The sequence below is a fragment of the Herpailurus yagouaroundi genome, unplaced genomic scaffold, assembly GCF_014898765.1.
Source record: "Herpailurus yagouaroundi ecotype Mexico unplaced genomic scaffold, PumYag 77, whole genome shotgun sequence".
Lineage (NCBI taxonomy): Eukaryota > Metazoa > Chordata > Mammalia > Carnivora > Felidae > Herpailurus > Herpailurus yagouaroundi.
The window spans coordinates 99,128,442-99,156,277 of record NW_024412388.1 but is presented as its reverse complement, the minus strand read 5'-3'; the positions used below and the strand labels follow the sequence as shown (position 1 = coordinate 99,156,277).

General features: G+C 49.5%; 1 protein-coding gene across 1 annotated transcript in view; it reads left to right on the top strand.

The window, feature by feature from the left end:
- The first annotated feature begins 667 nt into the window (after nucleotides 1–667).
- Nucleotides 668–27,836, top strand: part of TSPAN2 (tetraspanin 2) — a 58,511-nt gene continuing 31,342 nt past the window's right edge. The window contains exons 1-2 of the mRNA XM_040471401.1: nucleotides 668–804; nucleotides 16,418–16,520. Coding sequence (XP_040327335.1) covers nucleotides 736–804; nucleotides 16,418–16,520 — 172 coding nt within the window. The 5' untranslated portion in view covers nucleotides 668–735. The remainder of the gene's footprint in view (nucleotides 805–16,417; nucleotides 16,521–27,836) is intronic.

Genomic DNA, 27,836 nt, shown 5'->3' with positions numbered 1-27,836 from the left:
CAGCGTGACCTGAGGGGTCTGACTGACTCCCCCGTTCAGTGCAGAAGGGGCAGGGTGGGGAGCCATCAGGGCGCAGGGTAACCGCATCCCGCGCCTTCTGCCAGTTCTTGCCTATTAAGGTAAGAGTTCTCGGAGGAGTGCGGGAGCGACCGAAGCGGGGGGATCCCCAGAAGGGGCCCCGCGGCCGGTGCGCTCGCCCGGCGCCGGGGGAGCACAGCCCGGGTACTGCCAGCTTCAGGGCGGCCCCGGGTCCTACTTTTCTCTTCTGCCCGAGGCCACCTTCCTAGGTTTCCACAGCCACCGGGGCCGCGTCCTCATTCTCAACCGCCACCGCAGGCCTCAAATGAGTCTCTGCACAGGGCGCTGATTAAATGGGTCTCCGGTCCCCAGCGGACGCTCCTACCCGTCAGATGCCCGCGGAAGCACCGAGAGCGCTGCGCCCGCGGGGCCCCGCAACCGAGGGAAGGTCCCGCGCTGCGGGGGCACAGCGGAGGACGCGTCCTTCCGGCCTTCGGCTCTCCGCCCCCTCTGCGCCCCCACCCCACGCCAGTCTCTCGGGGTCCCCTAGGGCCCGCTCCAGCCCCGCGCCGGGCGCAGGCCCCGCCCCACCGCCCCGCCCCCCGCAGGCCCCGCCCACGGTCCCTCGCGCTCCGCCCCCTCCCCGCCGGCTCCCGCCGCTCCCGGCGCTCCGAGCGCGGGCCTGGGGACTCGGGATCCCGCCGCCGGGGCCGCAGCATGGGGCGCTTCCGCGGGGGCCTGCGATGCATCAAGTACCTGCTGCTCGGCTTCAACCTGCTCTTCTGGGTGAGACCCGGAGCCCGGAGGGCCGGGCAGGGGAGGGGCCGGGCGGGGGCGCGGGGCCAGGGTCCCCGGGGAGCTGGCCTTTGCGGCGTCCGAACCGGGCTCCTGAAGGCTGGGTGTTCAAACAGGCGGAGGTGTGGAAGAGGCAGACAAAGAGGGAGGGGGAAAATAAAAGGGGAGGGATGGAGGGGAAGGAAGCACAGAGGGAGGGAGAGGTTGAGCAACAAGAAACGGTGAGAAGGGGGGGGACACCTTGTGGATCTTACCTTTGAGGAACCTCTGCCTCAGCTGGTGACTCCAGATGCGGGGACACCAGCCCCTCCTCACCTCACCTCCTGAGGAGTGGGTCCCCCCAGCCTTCAGGGCACTCACCCCTTCTTGCTCTCCCTTTCTACCGCAGCGGGGGCCTGGCCAGGGCGCTGGAAGAGAACCCCCCCCTCCGGGCCCAGGAGGGGGCTGCCGGGGGGGGGGGTGGTGCCCCAAAGGGCGTGTGTGGAGACACCACCTGGCGAGGATGGTTTTGTTTAGGAAATTGGGGGTAGGAGTGAAAATGGTATGGGGGGGGGGTCGTCCTTATTCTGGGTGTTAGAAGAGGGTACCACGGGCTGGGAGGGGGTGGTGGTGCTCTTCTGCGAAGCGTATGGACGGAAGAGAGGGGCTTGCAAAGGGCATCGGCATCTCCCCACAACCCCTAGCCCGCAGCCTCTGCTAAATACCACAGATGATCTCATTCAACTTTGCATTGAACCAGCATTCCCCGGATTAGTGGTTCACAGAGAGACAGGGCCATGCCCCTGGTCTCCTATATTATTGGGACAAGGTTAGGGCCAGACCATCCCTAGATCCCCGGCTATCCTGTGTCAGGCCCTGGAGGACAAGGTCTAAAAATTGTTTTCTCTGCACGTTCCTGCTTGGGCTTTCTCAAGAAACTGTCGGTCAGTATAACTGCTCAGTTAGACCCTCGGGGAAAATAAAAATCTTGTTTTGGGTGAACAGGTTCTTAAAGCTGGGGTGGTGGGTTGGGTGGGGGGGGGGGGGGAGCAGCAGTGGCCCGGGTGCTTTGAAACAGCCAGGAAGGAAGAGGATGGTGATTGTCCTATGGGCTCTGGGGAGTCGGTCTTCCCATGGCTGCAACTAATTAATTATTGAGTGATGGGCTCTGCTCATGTCTGCCAACCCATTAGCCCAGATGGCTGGGTGACTTCAGCAACTGCAGCCTCTCAGAAGACAAGTTACCAGGCTCAGCATCCTGCAGCAGGGGAAGGTGTGAAGGAGGCACCCCAAAGACAGCCCCTGAATTTTAAAAATACACATGGTTTTTGTATCCCAGGCATTTACACTCAGCCTACTGTAGGGAGGGACATTTCTAAAGGCCCTTTATGTTGTGCTTTTTAATAGTGTGGCTTAATTTCAAAAGCTGTTAATTATAGATGTCATGCTTGGGTGACACCCTTCGCTCTCGCTGCTTACAAATTCAAAACAAGTTTCATATCAGCCTTAGAAGGAATTCTCGGGCTGGGCTCAGTGCTTACTTAGTGCCTGATGTTATGCCAGCCCTTCCAGGGATAAGAGGAAGCATTTCTTGAATGTTTTCTATGTGTCAGGGACAGTGCTAAGCACATTGCATTCATTATTACACCTAATCCTCACAACAGTCCTCACGTGTATAATATTGCTATCCCCATTTTTACAGTTGAAGAAAGAGGCTCAAATAGGTTGACTTGCCCAAGGTCAAATAGCTAGTGAGTGGCAGAGGCAGGACTCGAACTCCTAAACACTGTGGTACATCACACTCCTAAGCAGGGGTTCTCAAAGAGTGGTTCCTAGCCGAGCAGCATCAGCATTTCCTTAGAACTTGTCAGAAATGCATATTCTCAGCTCCATTCTAGGCCTGCTGAAGCAGGAACTCTGGGGCAGGGACCCAGCAATCTATTTTAGCAACCCTTCTAGGTAATTCTGATGCATGCTTGAGTTTGAGAACCACTGTTAAACAATTATTAAATAAGTATTATAAAGCTCATTTATCACATATAAATATAAATTAATATGTATAATTTGTCAATATAAAATGCTGTTCCCTAAGTTTGCTAATGTTGTTAAGGAAACAAGCCCAATGCATATAGAACAACAAGTTAAGTATATAATCAAGCGAAAAGTTCACACTTCTGGCCATAAGCACAATAAAGAAGGGAAGTAGGAACGAAGTGATGTTTGAGCGTCTACCATGTGTTAGCTACTGGGGTTAGTCGTGACCTTTTATATGTATGATCTAATTAAGGAGTTCAGAGAAAGGATCACAGCAATAGTGAGGAGTCAGGACTCTTGTCCTGAAGAATAGGGTGCTTAAGCTGAACCCCGAAGGACTGTTGAATGAAGGGAGGCAAGGCAAGGGAGCGATGCCACCATCCAGTCTGACAAAGCGGTCAGGCTTGAGTGCAGAGATCCCGGGCAGAGTGTGCTTGAGTAAGCTATTCTCATCTCTAAGAGTCTGTTTTCTCGTCCATACTATTGAGGTAACGGGGTTGTCAGGAGGATTAAAAGGAAATGTGTAAAGCGCCTGACCTCCTCTTCCTATGAGTCTAGTACGTAGTAAGTGCTCAAAAAGCGTTGTTATTAGTGCAGACAGGAAGCATTCGATAAAAATTAGCTCTCTTTCCCGAGTCCCGTGATTTGGGGGAATAGCCTGTCTGTTCGCCAAATGGCTTGCAGCTTGTCTTTGTTTTAGGATAACTACATGTTATCTTTTCAATTCGTACTCACGAATTTGGAGCGCTAGAACTCGGAGTGCTCGGAGAGCAGGAGTTTTTTGTTTGTTTTGTTTTTATGTCTCGTTCACAGTTGCACCTCCAGTGCCTAGAACAGAACCCAGCACGCAGGAGCCGCTCAATGAATAGTCTGTAGAATGAATTCATGAATCTGCAGGTTAGAGGACGTGGTACAAATAACCTTTCCAGTTTGCACAGATAATCAATGATCGACTTTCTCTGGATGACTGAGCCTATCTCTTCCCGCTCATTACCTGCCAATTTGTTCTGTCTTGGGCAGATTGAGCACAGGACAGGGGCAGGGATGGGTGCGGGTGGTATGGGGTCTTCCTCTCTCCCAACTCCATGGGAGGGTGGGGACTGTGGGTCTCAGAGCAGCAGCAGTTACAAGAGGCCTTCCCAGGTCCTCTACATGCACAACCACAGGGAAACGGCCAGCTGAAACCAGTACATAATGACTTAGGGGAAAATGAGTATTTGGGATAAATTATCTAGATGTCTACCTTCACTGTAACTGAGGGAACCTGATTCCAGAAAAGCCCCACCCTCGTTTCTGAAGTTGTTTTTCCTGGTTGGAGGGGTTTGTGGGGAGGTTGGGGAATGGGCAGAGGGTGGGGGCCAGTTTTCCTGGAAGGCTGGGCTTTAACTGTGATATTCAAGTGTAATATTGCCACACACTGTTGGATGTTTGGGTGTCTGCCCCTCTGAGATAGAAGGTCCCCCTCGGGGACTACACTCTCTTTCCTATCAGGCCTTCAACAGAAGGCAGGCAAGGAGGTAGGGGTGGGTGTGTTCTGTGATCTGCAATTTGACAAATCAATTTGCAGCCTCCTCTGGCAGTTTGGTTTAAGTAAGCCTCCCCAGGCTGTGCTCCTGATTTTATAAACATTCAGCTAGATCCTGCCAGAGCCAGCACAGCACTGCCTGGCCCAGGGCCGCTGACTGTATTCACCACTGAATTTTTAAAAACAGAAGTACAGCCTAGCCATGAACCCCACCAAATTCATGTCTGTTATCATGGTCGATGTCTAACATGGAACCCCTCCCAACATCTGTCATGTCTAAATTCGGACACTGCAATCAGATAGCACAGTATATTCCCATGCCTTTCACTGAAATCACCTTTATTTTTTTCTTCTGTTGCATAGCAATATAAACAAAACACCACAGTCCACCACACTGCATATGTTGGTTTCAAGAAAAACCTGGGCGCTGTTTATTCCTTGGTTTATTGTTGTACGCTCAGCGTTTTCCTATCATTGTGCTATACCGAGCAACTTGGTGTTAGCGACCGACAGGAAGCAGGACTGCTCATTGTTGAAAGTCACATGCCATATATGGCTTGTCTGAAGTTTCTCTCCTTTCCTTCTCACCACTATTCGTGCAGCTTTGGGGTTTCAGTCGGTGATGTCTAGCAGGTGCTGTTGGGAAAGACTGTGTCCCGTGGGCTGGGGAGTAAAACATATTTGACCCTACTGAAGCTTACACAGGTTGCCTCCTCCACTTTGTCAAATTGAATTCAAACAGCGACTTCAGAGCTACCACCTGTTCAGAACACTGGTTTAGAAAAATACCTGAAGAAAGTATTCTTTGGAGTCCACCCAAAAGCTAGACCACCCCAGAAGGCAGACAGGAATTTCCTTGGCCTTCTTGTAGGATAGTCTTTGTTTCTGATTTCTGTCTAGGGGGGGAAGATAGCAGTGGAGGCCAGCCTCCCCTAACGTGGACAAGAGGGGCCTAGCATTGCTGGAGGGGGCAAGGAGTCTATGACAGGGCCAGTGTGTGGAGGCTAGAGGTATAGTGCCAGTAGTCGGGTAGACCTCGGACAGGTCCAGGCACTATGGCCATTCAAATCCAGGAACTCAAAGCCAGGAAGGTGGATACTGGCATCACACTGCCTGGGGTTGTTCTTGCCTGTATTATTTACTAACTAGGGGACCTTGGACAAGTTGTTCAACCTCTTTGAGCCTCAGTTTTCTCATCTATAAAATAGACATAATTGAGTACCAACATCCATCTGTGATTTTCGTGCAGATAAAATGAGTTACTATAGGCAAAATAGTAAGTATAGTACGTGTGCATAGGTAACACTCAATAACGTAAGCTATTAGCAGCAGTCATATTTAAGCATTAGAAGTACAAGTAGAAACCAGAATCCAAGAGGTTCATAAAGGTAAAGAGAAGTGGCAGATAGGTGGCCTAGGTCCAACCGACCAACTAAAAGGGCAAGAGTTTCATAGCTTCCGAAAGGCACGGAGTCCAAAGGACAGATGTCCTCCTCTGCAGTTACTCAGGAGACATATGCTGACGACCTACTGTGTGCCCGGCACCCTGCCAAGTGCTTGGGCATTCAAAAATGATTAAGACACAGTCCTTGACCTTGAGACGCTCATGCCTCTATGTTAGCGCTCCATTTTCCCTTTCACTGTGGCTTATTTCCTCTCTAGTGTCTTTGCTCCTCGAGGGCAGTGACTGTTTCTTGCTGGGATCCTCCTTTGTCTCTCCACACCTAGAAGAGGTTCAGCGGTCACTGGCAAAGCTCTGGCCAACAGGACTACGTTCACTGATGGCAGCACAAGGGCTGCCTGTTTGTGCCCTGCTCTCACTCTCTACTACCAAGGGGAAAGCTTTGAGAAGCGATGGGAAAGCCTTTGGTGATTGCTGCCCCTCTAACTTCAGTGTGTCTGCGAATCATTGGAAGATCTTGTCCAAATATCCACTTTGCTCAGTAGGTCTGCATCTCTAACAAGCCTCCCAGTGATGCTGATGCTGCTGGTCTAGGGAATACACTTTGGTTTAGATGTGGCCTGAAGAGGTCAAAGACCTACTGGTGGCTCTCATTTCTGAACGGGGCAGAGAGTACCCTTTGTTTTGGCTTCCTTATGGCATTTCTCTTAAAAGACTTTTTTTTTTTTTCCACATTAAGACTTGATGGTTTCTAGAATTACCCAGTGACCCTGTGTCCATTGTTCACTTCATTTCACTGTGCAATTCTAGAACATGCATGCAATATCCTTATGTCTCCAACCATGTGTGACAAAAAAGAACATAACCTCCATCCCCTACGTTAATATTGACCATTAACATCACAACAGGGCTGTTCTCCTGAAGTAAGTGATGCTGTACTGACCACTGAGGCAAATCACATCATGGTTGCTAAAGAATTCGGAGAAGGAATTGAGGGAGAAGCAGGTAAAATGAGAATATCCGATTGGCTGAGAGCATGTCTTACAGATGAGTAAGGGTTACCTTGGCCGGCCTTTTTCATCCTTTTTGGATTTAATTGGACACAAAAATAATAATGCTAATTAACATTCATATGATGTTTTAGTTTACAAAATGCTTTCACATGCCTTATCCCATTTGATCACAAATTGCAATGGGCCCATGACATAATGTAATTATCCCCATTTTACAGATGTGGAAGCCGAGAGTCAGGTCCAGTATATGAGAGGCAGGAGAGAGGTTGAGAACATGACTGATCAGTTTAAGACAGAGGAAAAGCAAGATGGGAATCGAGAAAGGGTATATATGTATCAAGAGACAGTTTTTAAACTTAATTTCAGGAGCAAAACCTTGAGGAAGAATAGTAAGCATTATATAAATGTAAGCTGTGTGCCGCTGCTTTCCTGAGCGCATTTTCTACATTAGCTCCTTAAATCCTCACTCCAATCTCCGAAATAGCAGCTATTGTTACCCCTAGTTTGCACAGGAGGAGACAGAGGTGCAGACACTTTAAGAGACTTGGCGGGGACTCCGAGCCAGCCAGCGACAGAGCTGGGTTTCCGTGTGTGGCCCCAGACTCTCTGGTGTCAACCACTCTAAGTCTGCAGACCAGCAGGAGAGAAGGTTGGAGCTGTGATGAACGTGTGCATTCCAGTATGGTGACCGTGCTACTAACCATATGCGGCGACTCAGATTTAAATTAGTTAGTATTAAAAGAGACTTAATATTCAGCTCCCCAGTCATAGTAGCCCCATGTCAAGTGCTTGATAACCATAGGGGGCTAGTGGCTACAATACTGGACAGCACAGAGAGGGAACATCTATATTCACATCACTGGGAAAAGTTCTATTGGATAGCTCTAGCCTAAGTATAGTTATTCTTTCTCTCTAAACCATTTTTTCTGTTTATCTCTCATTAGATCTTATAAAACTAAAGAGAGAGGGGAAGTATAGTTTTTAGAAAGGGGCACTGACGTCTGGAGTATCGGATGATTGAGAAAACTCAAGGGGATTCTAGCTATCCTGGAAAGAGCATAGAGCTAAAATAAAAGTGAGGGGAGACAGGTAGCAGAAGACTTAGCTATTGGTACTATGGGACTGGTGTTTCCTACCTTGAGTAGGATTCAGTTTTCAGTTTGACTGTATGTAGTAACATTAGCACGTCTATCACCATAATGAAACTAAGTGCCACTCCCACTCCTAACACTCACTCCCTCTCCTAAGTGTGAACCGTGAACTCATTTAACCTCTTAGGGAGGCACTGTTATTACCTCCACTTTGCAGATGAGGAAGCTGAGGGTTAGAGGGATCAGGTGTCTTGCTCAGGATCACAGACTTGTAAGTGACAGAGCCTGATTCCAATCTAGGATGCCTAGAACCTCCGCCTGTCGACACCGCAGCACTATATGGTGGATGTTTTTGTTATGATCCAGCCTGAGGGCATCACTATGCAGTCAGAATACTCAGAAGCGGTAAAATTTTCAAGAAGAATCGTTGGCAGTGTTCCCAAGTGCGTGCCAAGCCCCGTCCTCCCCATTGTAATGGTGGTTGGGAAAGAGTCAGCTTATAAACTGGGGCACGGAAGTTGGGCGAGGATGGCAAAGCCCCCTGTGGAGCAGGGCCTGGTGCCCTGAAAGTTGCTGTTGCTCAGCCAGGAAGCCCATTCGCTCTCCCTGCACACGCTCGAATCTGTCCGGTCCCCTGTTAATGCCCCAGCGCTGTCTGCCTTCATGGCACAAATGGCTTCTGGCAATATTGCTGTTAAGTAAAAGCTCTCTAGAACACCAAGCTGGACTTTCAGGATTTCTCCGGGATTCCATCCAAGCTAACTTTTTAATAAACCAAAGCTTTTAGGCTTGTTCCAGTCTGACCTGAGTTCTACCTGAAACATTTATTTCCTCCTGTTGTTTCTCTGTACCGTCTAAAACTGGATGGAGAGCATTATCATAGATTGATATTTAAGAATCCTATGTATCTCAAGAATAATTCTTGAGATACCTTGAAAGATATTAGGCTCTAAAACAAATATTGCTTCATGCCCAGTCTTTGCTCATATAAAGCTTGATACAGATGAGATATCACAGTAGGCATTGGAGCCCTCAAGGTATATGTCTACTCAGAGGGCGAGCCTGGGATAAGAGCCAGCCAGGTGTTGTAAGGAGGAAGTCAGAGGATGTAGAAAAGGCCATTACTGTGCTCCTGGGAAGTCATCCGCTAGGTGAGCTAAGGCAGACAGCGGATTTCATTCACTTCAGTGACTTGGTGGGTTGGATGTTAGTTCTGTATTTGATCTTCCCTTGATGAAGCCATCTGCTCACTGGAATCATTAGCCAGCAGTCTGTGATATTTGTGTTGCTGTCAAAGACAACTATACGGCCATCACCTTTCTCCTAATCCTTGCTGATCCTTCCCCCCCTCCTCCTTTGCCCTGTATCTCTTTAGAGACAAGGCGTTGTGTAGAACCACTGAGTAAATGCAACACACTTTCCAGCACCTGTCTTGTATCTGCTTTGGGGTGGAGGAAAGCTCCACCCCAGGTTAGTTTCCTTCTCCTGTCCCCGGGGTGACCCAGCACTTCCACACTCCCTCCCACACAATGCCATGCTGGTTGAGCCACACAAGTTAACTTCCTAATGACCTAAACAAGCACAAGAAGGTGTGTTTGGCTCAAATCTATAACCCGGCATTCTTTCCAGAGAGGACATGCTCCTGATTCTGTCACGATGTTGACTGCAGAACATTACCATCAGTGCAGAGAATTCAACATGGATTGGTTTTAAAATATATCCTTACCCGGAGGCAATCTTTCGGGAATTTCTGAAGCACAAGCTTGTTCTAATGAAACCGTTATGAGAAAAATAATAGGGAAAATCAGAAACCCTGGTATCTAACCGGCACATTTCCAAGCTAACATACACTGCTGCAGCCCTGCCTCCCCGTTACACCTCACCTGCTCCGGATGTCAGGGCAAAGGCAGCGAGCTTCCTCAGATCTCCTGTGGCCTTTGGCTCTTGGGTTTCTTCTGACAAAATCCTCGATTTTGAGAAAGTGCTGCCTGCCTCCTTTCACTGAATAAGGGGATGAAAATCTTGGGAGCTGGCTTTCCTCCTTGAGAAAATTAGTGTCACCGTCCAGAGCAAATGTGCTTCTGGCGTTTGCCTGCTGATAGGATGAAACTCCATTACCCTTATGGTATCATAATGTGGTTTGCAATCACATCAAAACTGTGAGTGCTCATTACGTGATTCCATCCGGGATGAGAACTGCCCCCGAGCTTAAAAGCTTTTAATGGAAACTCTGGGGTTCAAGTGTCATTTCCAGCTTTGCGTGACTTCATCCCAAAGAAGAGATTTGCAGATGAGTTGGGTTGTGGGCGCACATGGGGTTCACCCTGGAGAAGCAAGAATACAAAATTGCTTTGGTTCAGTCTTTCATTCGAGTCCTTGATTGCTGCTCTAATTGCAGTCATATGTCCCTGCCTGTAAAAGGCGTGTGGAGATGTACCCTGTGTCCACGCATGAGGGGACAGCACACATCCGCACAGGCTTAGGAAACACGGAAGTGGATAACTACCTGCGCTGGTTTTGTTTTGGTTTTCTGTGGGAAAGTGTTTTGCTGAGTATATTCAGCAGTGTGTTCACACAGTGCCTTCCAAGGTGTCTGCACAGTGTTTCCCAGGCTCAGATGTTTTTGAAAATAGTATTTTGCAAAGTATTCCCTTGGGGGGCAATCATTCCTGTCAGCCTGTCTTAGTCAACTCAGTTTGCCATAAAAAAAATACCATAGATTGGCTTAAACAACAGAAATTTATTTCTTACAATTCTGGAGGCTTGGAAAGTCAAGATCAAGGTATTGGCCGATTGGGCTCTTGGTGAAAGCTTTCTTCCTGGAAATCAGATGGCTGCCTTCTCACTGTGTCCTCACATGGCAGAGAGAGAGAGAGAGACAGAGAGGGAGAGTGCGGGCTCTAGGGTCTCTTATAAAGGAATCCCATCATGGGGCTCTCACCATCATGACCCCATCTAAACCTAATCATCCCTCAAAGGCCGCACCTCCAAATACCATCACACTGCAGGTAGGGCTTCAGCATATGAATCTGGGTGGTGGTGGAGGACACAGTTCAGTCCACAGCACAGCCTAAATGGTAACCTTGTGAAGGCCCTCCACTCTTGCACGTAACAGATGTCTGTTGGGAGCCTGCTCTACAAGGCTGAGGGGTAAATCAACATACACCCTGTCCCTACCCTCATGCAGCTCAGGCCTTAGTTTTTTTCAATGCCAGAAATATTTACAACGGATTATGTTTTTAATGTTTATTTATTTTGAGAGAGACAGAGCGGGGACGGGCAGAGAGAGAGAGGGAGAGAGACAGAGAATCCCAAGCAGGCCCCGCCATGTCAGCAGAGACCATACACGAGGCTCGATCCCAAGACTGTGAGATCATTGACTTGAGCCAAAATCAAGAGTCAGGCACTTAACCAACTGAGCTACCCAGGCACCTCTGAATTCCAGAAATATTTAAATAGATGGGTTACATGAGACATGAAGGAAAATACATACGCAGGCAGCGTAGGTTTCCCAGAGGAAGTGACAAGAGAGCTGATAGCTGGGGGGTGGAGATGGGGGGCAAGTTGGGTTGCTCAGGGGATGGGGAGGGGAGGAGAGGGGAGGAGAGCTTTCTAAGCTAAAGAAACAGCAAGAGAGTAAGAGCGGAGGCCCTCAAGTGTGACGAGGAATTGAAACTGTGTCTCCCATATAGGTGAAAAAATATGTACTGAGAACTTCCCCAAGTGAAGCTTTTTTTACCCAAATAGGGGACTTTCTGCTGGGTTTAGTTATCAGATAGCAGAGTGGCATGTATTTGCTTTTTATGATCAAGGTTTGGCTGGCCGCCTCTGGGTGTGGGTGTGGGTGCAGGTGGGAAGCTGGGCAGCCCTGGGCACCAGGGTCTGGGGAGTGATCTTTGCATTTTCGCATCTCAGCACAGCCCACTTTCCAACTTAGTGCCTTCCAAAGAACCATGTTTGTGATCCATGGAATCTTTATTTTCTTTAAGTGAAAAAAATATGTCCTCAAGATGGAACATTTCATCAGCAATCCTAGGAAAGTAGAAATAAATACAGCAAAGTAAAATTGAAATCCTTTGACAAGTTCTGCTTTGTGCCAGATGATCTGTTTCTGACAGATAGCCATTCCTTAAAGGAAACTTTTTGCTCATCCACTTTCTTAAATGCTTTCTGAGCAGGTCTGGAGACCTCTCCGCTGCTACTTCAGTTTTAGAACACAAACTGCCTTCTCTAAAGACATATGCTTACAATTTGCAACTTTGTGTCCTGCAAATGCTCTGGAGTATGGTTAGATACTGAAACCACTTGCCTGTGAAGATGCATAATATAGGTGTATCTGGTGACCCCCTATTTAATGACATGGATGTATATGTCACTGTTCCCTTCACTGTTACCTTTTTCCCCCTATTTGACTCCTGTCCTCTTTTTAAATGGTGGGCACACTTTTGCCCTCAAAATTCTGTTTCATCACATTCTCTGAGTTTGTAATGCACAGTTCATCCTCAGAAAAGAAATGTGACACAAAGGATAATGATATCTGGCATCTTCTCGTGGGCTGGTTCTGTGATTGAATTCTTACCTGCAAGGTTTGTGTCTGTTGTGGACCACCCGGTGGGAACCAGCTTCTCCATGAGCCCCTGAGATCCTCCTGAGAAGGAACTGGGTCTTCCTTTCCTATGAATCTTTGGCTCCTGGCTCACGATAGATGTTCAATAAATGTTTAAGTGACCAACATCAAAGTCCCACTCATGCTGCTGTAGGAAAACATCCATTCCTAGAAAAAATAACATCTCTAGTGAGAATTACTCCACAGGCATGAGGATTGGTACGAGTCCTGGACACAGGGGCAGCCCTCAGGAAAGTTCTTTAGTTAGGAGAGTCGATCCTTTGTGGTCCTCACCACTCAACTACATCCACTCTCTAGTGTCCCTGCTCCCTCCTTCAGCCATCGGATCTTTATCTCTGGCTTCTCACTGTCTGGCATGAGGAAGCACTCATGCTCCTGATTGTTCCATCAAAATGAGTAGCTCCCGTCTCCCCTCCCCTCAAGGCCCTGCCATGGGCTTTCCAAGATGGCAGCAAGCTAAGTAGAAGCCATGGGCCATGCATGGTCTGCCCCAATGTGCTTTTCCAGCCCCAGATTTCTCTCTCTGCCCAACACAGGTTCCAGGTAAGGAAGGAAAGCCTTACCCATGCTGTTCCCTCTGCCTGATATTTGCTCCCCCCTTCCAGTCCTCCCTGGCTCAGTGACTTCCAGCTCATTCTTCAAGGTGTAAATCAAAATGCCTTCTGCCGAACACCGGTTGTCACGCTTTGCTCTGACCCCCCAGGGCAGTGTGACGCTCTCCCATGAGCACACTTCCTGCATTACGTTTCATGTGTCCATTCATGGGATTATCTTCCATGTGAGACTGTGAGTCCTGTCTTTCAGCATTGATTTCCTAAAGCCTAGCACATCCCACTGGGACTGCAGTTGATTCCTTGAAAGATGGGAGGAAGGGGAAGGAGGTGAGGGCAGGGGCAAGAGAAGGAAAGGGCGGCCTCATTCCTTGTTTGTTCCAACACTGGCTGAGGTGCATGTTGTGGCTGAGATTAAAAGGAGAAGAGCGGGAAAACGGAGGGTTTGGGCCTAGAAGGGGTTAAAATTTAAGCTTAGTGGGCCTGAAGTCTTCTCCCTCATCATTTAGTGAGATGTCTCTTCCCGGGTTTGGGACACACAGAGCAAGGGGACTCGCTGACACCTGCCTTGCTCTCTTTGCCCCTGGCTGCACTGGAATTGGGGTGAAGTTTTTCAATTTAATTCAGTTTGTAGCATGAGTTAGATCAGTCAGAGTCCAGTGGTCAGAGTATTACAAGAGCCTTACCGGAATGGTGAGTCTGAAAAAAACAAAGGGCTACGTGGTCTGTGTTGATGTCACTTTCCAAAGCAGCGATCACTGTTGTCACGAGCAACCTCAGGCCTGACTGGTCCTCACCCACGTATTCCTGACACAGCCAGTGGCTATGTGCTGGGAGGATTCCCTCCACACAGTGATGACATTCAGTTAAGCCACAGTTTCCTTGACCCGGGAGGAAACCCGTGTGGTTTGGGGTTGGGGGCGTGGATGAGCAAGCCCAGATTTTTTTCTCCTTGCCCCGTGGCTTTAAATTGCAACTTCTCTTTTAATTTTCCATTATGCAGTGAATACATGTGTGCCAGAAGTGGACAAATGTGTTCCGTCTGGGAGGGTGATCCCAGACAGCAATAAATTAAAGTCTGTGTACAGACATGCCAAAAATGTGGCCGCGTGGTGGGGTGTCCCTGGGACCAGTCACCTCCTCCACAGTCTGCTTGGTGGCTGCAGGCCTTTGGCCTGACGCCTCTGTCAATAGATTTTGCTTTGTATTTGGAAACTGTCTTTCCATCAAGTCGCCGCAGAGGCAAGATGGGAGGGTTGCCTGTGAGGCTTTGCTGGGCACGTCTGTCCCAGGCAGCCTCGGGGAGCTTCTAGGACAGTGTCCTCCCAAGGGCATCATTCTCTTTCCTACACCAGAACAGCAATGACCTCAAAGCTGGTTCCCTCCCAAACTAAAGCACGGCCCAAGAAAAGCCTCCCCGCTCTTTCAGGGTTGAGCAGATAAACTACCTATAATGCTTTAAAAAAAAAAAAAAAAAGAAAGAAAAGAAACAACATTTTTAAGCTTACAGGAGTAATACATGCTTAATGCACACAACTTAGACGGTAGAGTGGGAAAAAAAAGCCACCCATAATCCCACCTTCAAAGATACATACTGTGACTGTTTTAGCATGACTTCTTTCAATATTTTTCCATGCCATGCTACCCTTTTAAACATGCAAAACCCCTTTTAAAGCTGTCAGACTCCGGGGTGGCTCAGTCGCTTAAGTGTCTGACTTCAGCTCAGGTCATGATGTCTTTCTTCGTCTTGGGAGTTGGAGCCCCACATCGGGCTCTGTGCTGACAGCTCAGAGCCTGGATCCTGCTTGGGATCTTATGTCTCCCTCTCTCTCTGCCCCTCCCCTGCTCACGGTCTGTCTTTCTCCGTCTTCCAAAAATGAATAAATGCCATAAAAAAAAATAAAAAAAATAAAAAGCTGGCAGACTCCAGCTCCCTTAGCTGTCCCTCACATTATCCAATTAGTGCTTTCCCCTAAGTACTGGAAACTTTTACTTATTCCACATGAGAGAGTCCAGCTGGTGGAGCGCTAGCGCCTCTGACTCCCCATGCTCTTCTGAAGAAGCCAGCCACAGAGGGAAGTGGCCTGGAGACAAGGGAAGGACAAAGTCCTTACATAAGTCGAGCCAGAGAGCCCCAAACGGGAGCACCAGGTCCTTTAGCAGCAGCCCTGCGAATGGAGGGATGCTGCATCCAAAGGGCTCTGGTCTGACCCTGACTTTGATGCCCTTTTCCTTCGGAAAACCTCTACTGCCCTGACCGCATCCTGTCCTGTTGCTAGCATGTGTGGGTGCTCTTCCCTGTCGGGCCAGAAGCAGCCTCTGAACTGCTCATGTGATGATGGTCTCGGGCGCCCCCACACCAATGAGAGGGGTTGGCTGACCCAGGAGGCGATCTTGACATCTGCTTGCTTCCCCGAGAGCCTCCGAGCCCAGCAGGTGCCCAGCGAGTAGCTGTTGATTGACTGATAGGACGCAATTCGAGATGGGTGTTTGTGGCAGGAGTTGTGACAGTCCTGCGACAGGAGGAAAGACTCCCAGCGTTGATGCGGAGCCTCACAGAAGCCCTCAGAGTGGCCGAGAGGAAGCAGGCAATGAGTCTACCAGCCGCTGCCTGTGCCAGCCACACGGCCTCTCCATGAGCCGCACAGTACACAGACCGTGCTTTTTCAGAAAATTATTTTTTCCTTTCTCACTTTCCATGGAAACTCAAAATAGCAACCAAAAAGAAAAAAAAAAAAAACACACAAAACAAAACAAAAAAACAGCTGAGCTCCCTCTCTGCCTGCAAAACCATCCCCAGGCCGTACTGTGATCATAGAGGCCCTGGTGGAGACAGGGTTCTAGATCCCTCTAAAAGAGCTTTCCAACTGGGCACTGCACACTCATGAGGTGAAAGCGGGTTCTGAGGTGGTGTGCTTTCTTCCAGTTGAGAAAAGTGGGTTTCTTCCAGGTCTTAGAGCTCAGCTTGCTGTTGTGGTGACGGTCCCCTTTCACTGTGATGTCGGTGAGGAGGTGCGGACTGCCCAGCAAGGGACGATGTGGCAGAGGGTAGATGCCTTCCAGGGGGACTTTGATTGGAACATTCTTTTCGAGATGCCTCCCAGGGTGTGCTGTTATGCCCAGTCACCGCAGGGCAGCCTGGCAGAATGGGGAAAACTCTGGGCTTGGAATCAGGAAATCCCAGTTCTGGTATCACATCAGGTACCTGAGAGGCTTTGAGCACATTGTTTCACCTTCCCTAGGAAACGTGAAGGGCGGACAGGCTGGTTTCTGAAGGGATATCCTCATCCAGCCTCAGCACTCTGTGCCCCCAGCCCACTCCCAGATTATGTGTACACCATCCCTTTCCATTCCCTGAAAAACCAGGTTGTTTCCCTTTCAGCTGGCAGGGTCGGCTGTCATTGGTTTTGGACTATGGTTTCGGTTTGGAGGCACCATGAAGGACTTCTCATCAGAGGACAAGTCCCCGGAGTATTTCTACATGGGTGAGTGACCCCAGCTTTCTCCTCTAAGCTTTACCAGAGCTGCCCCGGAGGCTTAGGGCAGAACCCGCACCTGGACTTATGGAGGGGAAGTGAGGATGCAAAACCTGACCCCTGTAGACTCCACCTGGCCCCGAGGGTGCAGGGGCCATGTGGCCCTGGCAGGCGAGGACCCTGCACCCCTACCCTGCCCGTTCCTCACATGGATCAAGAAAGACCAGTGTGGGAGGACCAGGACCGACCCACTGTGCTTCTCTCAGCCACATCTCATTTCCAAAGAGTTAGAAGGTTGCCTCTTGCCCTCCGAATGAGGTGGGTGCGCCACAAAATCGGTCACCCGCTTGTCCGTCTGGGCTGATGGGGTCCCTGCCGAGGCAGGTTTTTTTTGTGTGTGATCTGCTATTTTAAATTGTCATAAGAGAGACACAATTCAAAGTGAGGAGACATCTCAAAGTTTGGAGGTGCTCAGTCCATCCCTAACTAGGGCCTTCAGAAGGCAGGGCTCCCTACCCAGGGAAGAGGCTGCCTCCCCCACCCAGCAGGAGGAAAGGGATGAGGGCTTCGAGGGCAGCCTGCAGTTCTGAGACAGTGTGGTCAGTAATCGTGGCTGAGCATTTCCCCGGGTTTAGTCCCTCTGATCTACTCCTCATCCTCTTCTGGGAATGTCCTCACTCTCCAGCCACGTGCACCCAGACTCTAGACTTCAAAAACCTCCAGACCGTTGTCACTGCAGGTCATAGCCCCGTGTGACTGGCCATTTCACGGTCTGTAGCAGCCACACGGTCCGCGTCAGTTGCTGGGGGAGAAGCAGGGCCCTGTGCAAGTCCTTTGCTCCCAGCACGGAGAAGAGCAACGTTCACTGCCGGGCCGGGGGGACTGAGCACCCAGGCTCAGTCCACACCGGGAAGGGCCACCCACAGCTGTGTCACCTCCTGTTCCTGGCACCTTTCGCACACTGCCTCCTCCTGCAGAGAGCAGCCAGATCGGCGAGGATACTTCCAGGAGCAAGGAACAAGAAAACCTACTACAAGACGGGTAACTGTAAGGACACTCCACATTCATCAAATCTTAGATGCAGTCTTTTGTAAAACACACAATTATTTTAAGTTCCACCTCGAGGTGGGAAAGAAGAAATGCTGCCAATTCAGCCATGACCGCCCCTAAAATATGCATGCTGATTTTAGAAACATTAAAGTGTAAATATGTAAAACGTATATCGAAGGCGATGAAACGTGGGGAGGGAAGAGTGGCGGTGGGGAGTCTCGTCTCCAGAGCTAGTTCTGGGTCCAGCAAAGTCATCAAGGAGCCAGGGTTTTTCCGTCTTTCCACCGGCAGTCCTTGGGATAGCCTCAGACACCTCCCCTCGGGTTTAAAAGACAGCCGTTGTGGCTGCACGTCTCATGTCCTCATACGGCAACCTCCAAAAGAGAAAAAAAAAAGAAGTTTCACCTCGCGTGGCCCCTTTTAGGGATGAATGCCACCTTTGTCAGAAGACCCCCAGCAGACCTCTCCTCGCAGCTTATTGGCCAGGACTGTACCGTGTGTTCCAGCCTAAGCCAATCACGGCCGAGAAGAGAACTACTGTGACTGGCTCTCTGACTAATGGGGAGGCACCCTGGGCTTGGGAAGGGGCCCAGGCTCCCCGGAGGGCCTCTGACCCTTGGCCAAAGGCAGAGTTTTGTGCCAAGGACGGAGCGGAGGAATCTGCCATCGTGCTTAGCACCGAAATGCTCTTTTCCACTCACGTGGTTTCCAGGGAGTGCACGCCCGTCCAGAGCCAGCACGCACATTTAACATATTTCTCCTTGAGGCACTCCTGGCTCTGAAAACCTCGTCTCCATCCCAGGGCAGGCCCCAGTGCCCCAAGACAAAGTTCGGCCTGTCCTTGTCCTGTGCCACCTCCCCGGGGATGCGCAGAAACAGTCAGGGGAGGGGAGCAGAAGGAATGAATCTCCCTGCCCCCTCCCCACCCCCATATGCTGCTGGTAGTCCAGGACCTGCTTATTTCATACTTGTTCCCCGCGATGTCTGACTCGGTTCAGCATAGTCACACCTCAGCACCCGCTGGATTAGCCAGCGTGGTTTGATCCTGTTGTCCTGGGATTCTTGCCTCTTAGACATGTGCAGTAATAAACAGCAGACAACAATCACAAGCAAACTGACGAGTGGCACAAGCATAACCACTGAATTTGGAAGTAGAAGGGGCGCCTGGCTGGCTCAGTGGGGGGAGCATGCAACCCTTGATCTCGGGGTCATGGGTTCAAACCCCATATTGGGCATAGAGCCTACTAAAAAAAAAAAAGACGAAAAAAAGAGAAAAGATTGTGTGCGAACAGTGGTGGTGTATGTGCCTGTGACTTTAGCAGTCACATGAAACCAGCGTCACAGATTTAGGAGACACTTCTAATAGCCACCTGGCCGACCCAGTGAGAAGAACATGCTACTCTTGATCTCAGGCTCATGAGTGTGTGCTCCACGTTGGGCCTAGAGCTTACCTTAAAAAAGGAGGAGAAGAAGAAGAAGTGAGAGAAAGCACCAGGGGCCGGCAGGACAGTCTCAGGTGGAGGGGGGCTTGAACGAGGCCTTGGAAGACAGGTGGGTTTCAGACAGACTGAATGAGTTGGGGAGAGCTTTACTCATGACTCGGAATTAGCACTGGCAAACATAAGGCAAGCAGTTACCCATCATTTCCCTCTCCTGGGGAAGTGATGGCTAATTGTTCCGGCTGCTCTCTTACCACAGTCTTCCTAACCTAGCCCCTCCAACCAACTATAGCTGATGCCCAGGGTCAACAATATTTTCTCTTCCTACTCTGAAGCCAGTAGTTACCTGGTGGCGTAACATGACATCCGTCCCAATAAAACAGCGGAAATCTTTTGCTCTTGAAATCCAGGCACGCAGTGGTTCAGGGTTATTAACATTCAGTCTGTCTTCTCTTCACGTGCTGTTGGCTTCGCACTGGCACCCTATTTATCCCCTCTTCCTCGGGAGGGACTCTCAAGACTTTCCATCAAAAGCTGCATTTCTGCCTTCAAGTGGAAGCTGGGGGGAGCCCGCCCTTTGCTAGAACCAAAACATGGGAAACATCAACCAGTTCACTTACAGGCAGACCTTCTCCTTCAAGGTGTTTGGCAATAAGTAACTGCCTAATGCCCAGCCACCTACCTACCTCCTCACCAAGTTTGAGGTTGACAGATGTATATCTCTATAATGCAGTTTCTGAGCTTGAACTGGAAATTTTCAGCACCAGTGAAGAAAACCCATTTTAAAAGGTCACGAAGGCCTGGGTTATGTGAAACACATGTACGAAAAGCTGTCTCCCTTTCAATGATGATAAGCGTCTGGTTATCTAGTGATCTCTTCCTGGCTGTTTTAATTTGGGGATTTCATCAACTGTGGGTTTATGCAAACATAGGTATTCATTCAAGCAGGAGTGCCTCTATTCTTTCCATTTTTTTAGAGGTTTCTCCATTTGGGAAAAAAATATAACCTATTCATGGATGCATCACCCAGCATCCATGTAGACTGTAGAGTCGTGGGCACTGGAGTCACACAAAAAAGGATGAGAACGCTGTACTTTCTCCCACGTATCTTTGCAACCTATTCGAAAAGACTCACGGAGTTAACAACTCAAATTCTAATGGAAACTAGCACGTAAATGCCAGCTAAGTGGTATTTGCAGTGGGTGAATCAGGGGGCATTCTAAACTGGTGAGGCAAGGATCTGATGTAGGTTTGAAAGACCAGACTGTAATCAGTAAGTGGAAGCAAAATGAGGACGGTGAAGGTTGTAGGGCAAGACTGCACAAGGCATGTCCACAGGACAGTGACCAGTGAACCCAGGCTGGGCAGAGAACTCTGGTTGGAGTGTAACAGGTTGGGGCAAGGTGGGAAGTAGGACTCGAAGGGCCAGGGAGGGGGCGCCTGGGTCACTCGGTGGGTTAAGCATCTGAATCTTGATTTCAGCTCCAGTTATGTTCTCATGGTCTGTGAGATTGAGCCCCACGATGGGCTCTGCACTGACAGTGAGGAGCCTTCTTGGGATTTTCTCTCTGCCCCTCCCCTGCTCATGCGCTTGCTCTCTCTCTCTCCCCCCCTCAAAATAAATAAATAAACGTTAAACAAACAAACAAAAAAAGAAGTGCCAGAGAGGGAGGAGGACAATCACAGAGGACCCTGAATGTCAAAACTTGTTAATTTGGTAAGCAGTAGTGGAATAATTCAGGGTTTGGGGGAGGCATGATCAGCGCTGCGTTTGTTTTTAAGTTTATTTATCTTGAGAGAGAGAGAGAGAGAGAGAGCACAAGCAGGGGAGGGGCAGAGAGGGAGGGAGAGAATCCCAAGCAGACTCCATGCGCAGAGCCCAGCGCGGGTCTCAAACCCATGAACTGTGAGGTAATGCCCTGAGCCGAGATCAAGAGCTGGACGCTCCACCAACTGAGCCACCCAGGTACCCTGGCAGGTCATTTTAAAGAGATTATTCTGGCAGCGGCAGAGTGAGAGGGGAGATAGCCCATGCTAGGTTATTGACATAGGCAGACATAGGACATAACCCTTGGGGGTTGTCAATAGTAGGGACTGTGAAGAAAGAGACAGGCAGATAAGAAATGTTATTAAACGTTATTATTAAGCATTATTAAAGTCAGGAATAGAAAGAATCAAAATGACAAAAGATATCAGTGATAGAAGAGTCAAGCCTAGAAGTAATAATTAATGATTTTCAGTGGAAACTTGAGCTGCAGAAGGAAGGGATCTTGCTCAGAGAGAGGGGGAGGGATGTGGACCTGAGGTGAAAGCCAGTCTCGGGGAGCAGCCTGTGTATGTTGTCCCGGAAACAAAGTGCTGATAGCAATTTCACAGGTGTACATTTGGGGCCAACAGAAGAGAACCTTTTTAATGATTTTGTAAACCAAAGAAGCTGAGCAGATTTCCACAGATAGAAGTGAGCTTTCCTCTACATCAGTATTTAACCACGAACGTGGCAAAAATCATAATGGAGTGATTATCAATTCGGGAGATTTCCTGTGCTGAGTAAGAGGGTGAAGAGGCTCCATACAGACATTCCTGATCCTATTTTTGAAACGAAAGCAAAATGAACTGCTCAAGATGCAAGAAATGTCATATCTTTATGGACGTATCTGTCAGGACCCTTTTCAAATCCAGTCACAGAAACTTGACTCCCACTGTCTTGAGCAAAACAGAAATTTCTTGACTCACAAAACTGAAAAGTCCAGGATCAGTACTCATCTCGGGGGTGCAGGTGGTGCGGTCGGAGCCCAGCCTGTACCCATCTCTTAGCCCTGCTCCCCTTTGGCTCCATTCTTGGGCGGGTTCCCATTAGACGTGACAACATGGCTGCTCCCAGCTCCAGGTGCCATCTCCCGAGCAACACTGGCAACGGAGGTACATACTTCTTTCATTCCAGCAGCTCCAACCAAAGTCCTGAGCCTCACTCTTACTGGCAATCTTGGGTCCAGTGCCTGTTCCCACACCAGTTACTGGAATGGGCTTTTTGGCCGAGACCTGGGCTTCATGCCTGCCTTAGAGGTTGAGGTGAGGCAGACCACAGGGACTGAGCGGAGAAGGTGTGTGTCTCTCACAGAGAGAGGAGGAAGTGAATTCAGGTTAGGGAAAACAACAGGCTATAAACTGGGCCTGAGGTCCATCTTGTGTGTTTTTAGTGGCCTGGGGCATGGATGTGGGTCTGCCCACCCTTAGTTCTTCCTCAGCCACACTTCCCTTCCCTGTGTCTTCCCTTGAGTGGCTGGTGAAACGCTCACGGTCAGTGCTTGAAGTTCAGCGAAATGTGTTATCAAGAAACTAGAAACCAGTGGGTAGAGCAGCAGGGGTTGGCAGTCAGCCATGGTTTTCCAGCTCTTCGTGATGGGGCCCAGCCCACAACCCAGGTCTCCTTGTTTGTTTCCCCAAGCTGCTTCTCTGGTTAGAGGCAACAATAAAAAGTCCTGTGAAGTCAGAGATCTTTTCTTCACTTTAAATATTCCTTCTAAGTGAAGCAATATAACCCACGTTATAGAAGGTGATAACTTCCTTCCTCAATAAATAATTTTGCAAATCGGAAAGATACCTGCTCTCTGGCAATCAAATGAGGAGAAAAATACACCCAGACACCATTTATGGACTTGCATAGCAAACAGTGTGAGGTAATAGGACTTTCAAAAAGAAGCAGGCCCAGCTTTTGGAAAATCTCACTTCATGTCACAGGGTACCTAGTCACTAATCTGTGTGTTTTCTTTGCAGAGTAAGTTCCAGAGCAATCAGCCCACCAAACTCTTATCACCCCTTTGTTAAAGAGCGTCAGTGAATGGGCTTGGCACATTCAAGTGGTTCTGAAAGAAACAGGGCCTCACAGCCTAGAGTCTGTCCCCTCTGAGAGGGACCTTGGGAGGACACGTGGTCTAGCTGCCTGTTTCTGGGCAAATGACTGCCATGCTTTGTAGGAGAACTTCCTCCATCTTTGGGGGGATGCTTTCCTGTCTGGGATCCTTAGTTCTTTCTTCTTGTGATGGAAAGAGGCTCCCTTCCCGTGATAAAGATCTACCCTGATGTGAGCTGGGGACAGGGTGGAAAGGATCCAGCCGCAAGCCCTGGGGGGAACTGGCACTGAGGGCAGGGCGTGAGGGTGGTCAGACTGTCTCCTGCTGCCCCTTCTCCATGTCCTCTGAGTCCAGGCCGGGGTCTGGAGGCTGACGCAGGAAGTCTGTGTTCCCTGAGTGCTAACATGGACAAAGGAGAGCCTGGCAAGAGAGGCTTGGGTGGCTTGGGGCTTCCTGCACTCTCTCCACTGTAGTCTCTCTCAGTGAGCTCCAAGGGGAAGCTCTCCCACCCCCGTGTCTTCCAAACTCTACCCATCTGCCCCTCTGACTTCCTGTCAGTCTGTCTCTAGGGCTGCCTCGTAGAGGGGCAGATACCGCAGGGGGCTTCTTGGGGGGGCAGGGAGGCCTCCCCTAAGCCCTTGGAAGCCTGGACAGATGGCATGTGCTGGAGAGCCTGAAGTCGTGTCCCGTGAGCAGAGGACGTTGGCAGGTTTTCTCCACGAAGGGGCTGCCCACACAAACAGCAGTCCTTTGGCCCTTCGGGGTCACAGGCTGACTGCCTACAGCTGTGTCTCCCTGTTGAATTCAGAGTCCGGGAGCCTGGCTCTGATTGCGGGCTGGACGCAGTGCTGAACGCTGAGAAGCCGGCCTGCCTTTTCTCAAAACTCTGACTCACCCCACTAATATTTTTTTTTTCACTTCTTAGTTTTCAGTTGTACATGACGGTCATAGTGGCTGCAGAAGAGATGTGCCGTAGCTCACGTTGTTGAGACAATTTCCCCGAAGCCTTTTTTACAAGTTATATTGTTATGCATACTGCAGATGACAAAACTGAGGACTAAGGAGAGGTACCTAAAGCTCAGTTGACAGGCATGGGTCTCTGGCTCCCAGCCCTGTATTTTCAGAGGAAAACCCAGACATCATCCACTAGAGACTCCTCAAGCCCTTCTCTCAAGGAAGAAGAAAGAACCCCCCTGACATTTATAAGTTACAAAGTTAACAGACTTCCAGTTGTGAGCCTTTGTTCTCCTGCATTCCTACCAGAATTGCCCTGTAGGAGTTGGGGGGGGGGGTGCCCTTTGGAATAGACTCCCTAGTTCAGTTCCAGTTTTGCACCGTCCATGAGCTGTGCAGTCGCAGGAAAGTGACTTAAACTGTCTGTGTCTCCGATTCCCCAGCTGTGAAATGGGAGTACCAGCACCACAGACGTCATAGCATGAGATGATTTAACACGTGAGCGTGCTTACACGCAGTACCTGTCGTGTAGCTTTGTTGTTTTGTGTAGGTAGGTTACCGTGTTCCTCAATCAAGGAAGGAGCCGGCCCACAGCCCACGGGACGCGTGATTCCATGGGACGAAAAGAGAAGGAAAGAGAGAGAAAGGAATGGTTTAGGTGCTGGTAGTCAGTGAGAGAAGAGTTGACAGCATTGAGGCTTGTCAGGCGGCAGGTTCCCGAGATGATGCCTGTCAAGGTCACAGTGCAGAGTCCGCACAGAGCAGGCTGAGGATCCAGGAAGTGGCACCTGTTACTCTAGCCCTGAATGACTCCATGACTAATATATGTTACGCTACTTAGAGCACGACTCGATAACCGATAGCTGTTGTTATTTAGATAGAACCTGAGTCTTTACTGTCCCCATAAGCCAACTCCCATGCAATATTCCAGACGACAAACGGTCATTAGCCGAGTGTGTAAAACCATCTGCTGCCAGAAAGCCACTATAATTGATGACCAGGCCACTCTCCAGTCCCTAAAAGGGGAAGCCGTTTTGAAATGAGTTGATGCCGACAAGGCTTTTTGAAGGTTGCTGTCTCCTTTCCATGTTAACTAAATGGTGCTTCTGGCTTAAAAAGAAGAATCTGGGGGCGCCTGGGTGGCGCAGTCGGTTAAGCGTCCGACTTCAGCCAGGTCACGATCTCGCGGTCCGTGAGTTCGAGCCCCGCGTTAGGCTCTGGGCTGATGGCTCAGAGCCTGGAGCCTGTTTCCGATTCTGTGTCTCCCTCTCTCTCTGCCCCTCCCCCGTTCATGCTCTGTCTCTCTCTGTCCCAAAAATAAATAAACGTTGAAAAAAAAATTTTTTTTAAAAAAAAGAAGAATCTGGAATGTAAGAAACGAGCGATGGAATCGTCAGGGATTTGGTGATAGTGTGTCACCTGAAGATCACTTGCATCACAAGGCCCAGCTATTAATGATAAAAATGCGTTTTCAAGGTGTTTACTCTTTTTTTTTTTTTCTCAAATCGAGGGAAATAGGACTTGGAAGGCATAGGGGATTTTAAGAAATCGGTAATACACTTGTCACACCAGCCACCTGAGAGGGAAAGGGTTCTACAGATACCATCTTGGAATTCAAATGTGACTGTCAAGTAATGTATTCATTCAACAGCTATTTTTTTAATGTTTATTTTTTGAGAGGGAGAGAAAAAGAGACCAGGCATGAGCAGAGGAGGGGCAGAGGGAGGGGAAGACACAGAATCCGAAGCAGGCTCCAGGCTCCAAGCTGTCAGCACAGAGCCTGATGCGGGGCTTGAACTCACAAACTTTGAGATCGTGACCTGAGCCAAAGTTGGATGCTCAACCCACTGAGCCACCCAGGTGGCCAACAGCTATTTTTTGAGGGCCAGATCAGAAAAAGGATGAGGTGTCCTTGGAAGCCACAGGTGGCCTTATGGTGTGCAGTTTTACAACCAGACTGGGAACTGCTTTCCAGAGGCCTAAGGAATTCGTCTGATTTTCCCTTAAGCTCCAACAAGCAGTGCTCATTTGGCACTGGGCTGAGTCATGTGGCCCACGCATACACAAACTGAGGTTTGCTGGGGAGAGGCCTCTGAATTTGGAGCTGCCGGGTCAGTTCCAGGGTGTTTTTGCTCTGAGCTCTAGACTCTGACAGCCTAAGAATGGACTACTATACCAATCAGCAGATTTTCTTGGCGAGCTCGTATTATTTCAGAAGGGAGAGGATTGTTGCCCGAGGAACCGAGTGAGCCTGTTTGCAGTGGGGAACAACTGTGTCCTCCTCAGGCCCCTGTGCCTCTGTCCACTGCACCCCCGCTCCCTCAGGGGCACCCCTCTTTCCTACATCCCAGACTCTCAGGAACCCTTTCTCAGAGTGTGCAGCCATGCACTCATCTGCCCGACCTTGAGAGAGCCCACCCTGTGGCAGCTTCCTGGAGGTTGGTTGAGATGTATTCCTAGCGTGTATCTCTAAGCAAAGATGGGCGATGGCAGGCAGCCAGTCCAGAACTTCAGATTTGATATGTTCTTTCTTTATCCCCTCATCCAACAAACACTGATCAAGAATCCCGCCTTGTGTCGGCGTAGTCTAGATAGGGTGAATAAGGGTTGTTTGTGGACTTAAAATCTACAGAAGACAGACAAATAGGACAGCCTGCAAAAGCACAAAATGGAAAAGAGCTGGCCGGGTCAGATCACGATAAACTCCCCTGTGGCCAGAGCGTAGGCTAGATAAGGATCAAGGTGAGCCCAGTCCCTAGGCTGTTACTGTAAGCGGAACCTGTAGAGTAGATCTTGTAGCAGTGGGAGACCATGACTCTTAAAAAAATTTTCTAATGTTTATTTATGTTTTGAGAGAGAGAGCTCAAGGGGGGCGGGGCGGAGAGAGGGGGACAGAGGATCCAAAGCAGGCTCTGTGCTGACAGCAGACCTGGGGCTCGAACCCACGAACTTCGAGATCATGACCTGAGCCCAAGTAGGATGCTCAGCCGACAGAACCACCAGGTGCCCCCACAGTGAACATTTTAAATGGGAAATCAATATATTAAGGTAGCCCAACCATGAGATCTTCTGTGAGGGAACTGAGTACGGTGTTGCTGCCTTCCTGCAGCCTGTTCCAGTAGGGTGGGGATCAGGTCTCCAGTCCCGGGTGTCCCGCCTGGAGCCACCTTGCCTTTCTGACCCCCGTCAGCAAAACAGAAATAGAACACTCGCCTTACCTTACGGGCTTGTTTGAGAAACCAGTAAGAGGATGAAAGTGAAAGAGCTTTGAAAAATAAAATTTTTAAAGCAATAAGGTGTGTAGGCAGTGGAGCCAACAACAGTATTGTCTTTAACATGGTGTCATTTCTCATTCCCACGTCCGTTCCACACTAAGTCAATTCTTTTAGCGAAAAGGGAAGGGGAGGGAGTGGCAGATCTGGCGTAGCAGGAAGTAAATAAATAACCTGCCACAGGACCGCAGCACGGCAGGGCTTCCCCGTCCCAGGGGCCCCGAGAAGAGCTGGGGTGCTACAGGAAGCGGAGCTGCCTGGGTGTCACCCTGTCTGTGTCAGGGACCAGACAGATCTGCCCACAAACAACCGTCAGCACTGAGAGGGGCCCCCCGGAGGCACCCGGCTCAGGCTTTCCCCACGGAGGTGGGACACCGGCTGGCTCCCACCCTTTCGGTGACTGGGAGTGGTTTCCAGGTGACTCAGATGAATACAATGCAAAAAAATAAAATAGGGACAATTAGCATTACTCTAAGCAAGTCAAGTGCCAGGCCCCCACATTGTGTTCTGACTTATCTCCGGATCAGAAAAGGAAATAAGAAAGGGCTTGGCTTTATTTGTCTCCGAACAAGAACATTTCTGTCCTTTTCTTTCTCTGTGAGAACAGTGGTTCCTGTGGCTTGACTTCAGGACTAAGTGGGATTAGCGCCAGCAATGAGGCTGCTGGTATTACCGACGAGACAGGGCAGGGTAGGCTAACCATGATGAGCTAGCTTTAGAGGCACATGGGTATTTTTATCCCAGCTCTATCTTCTTGAG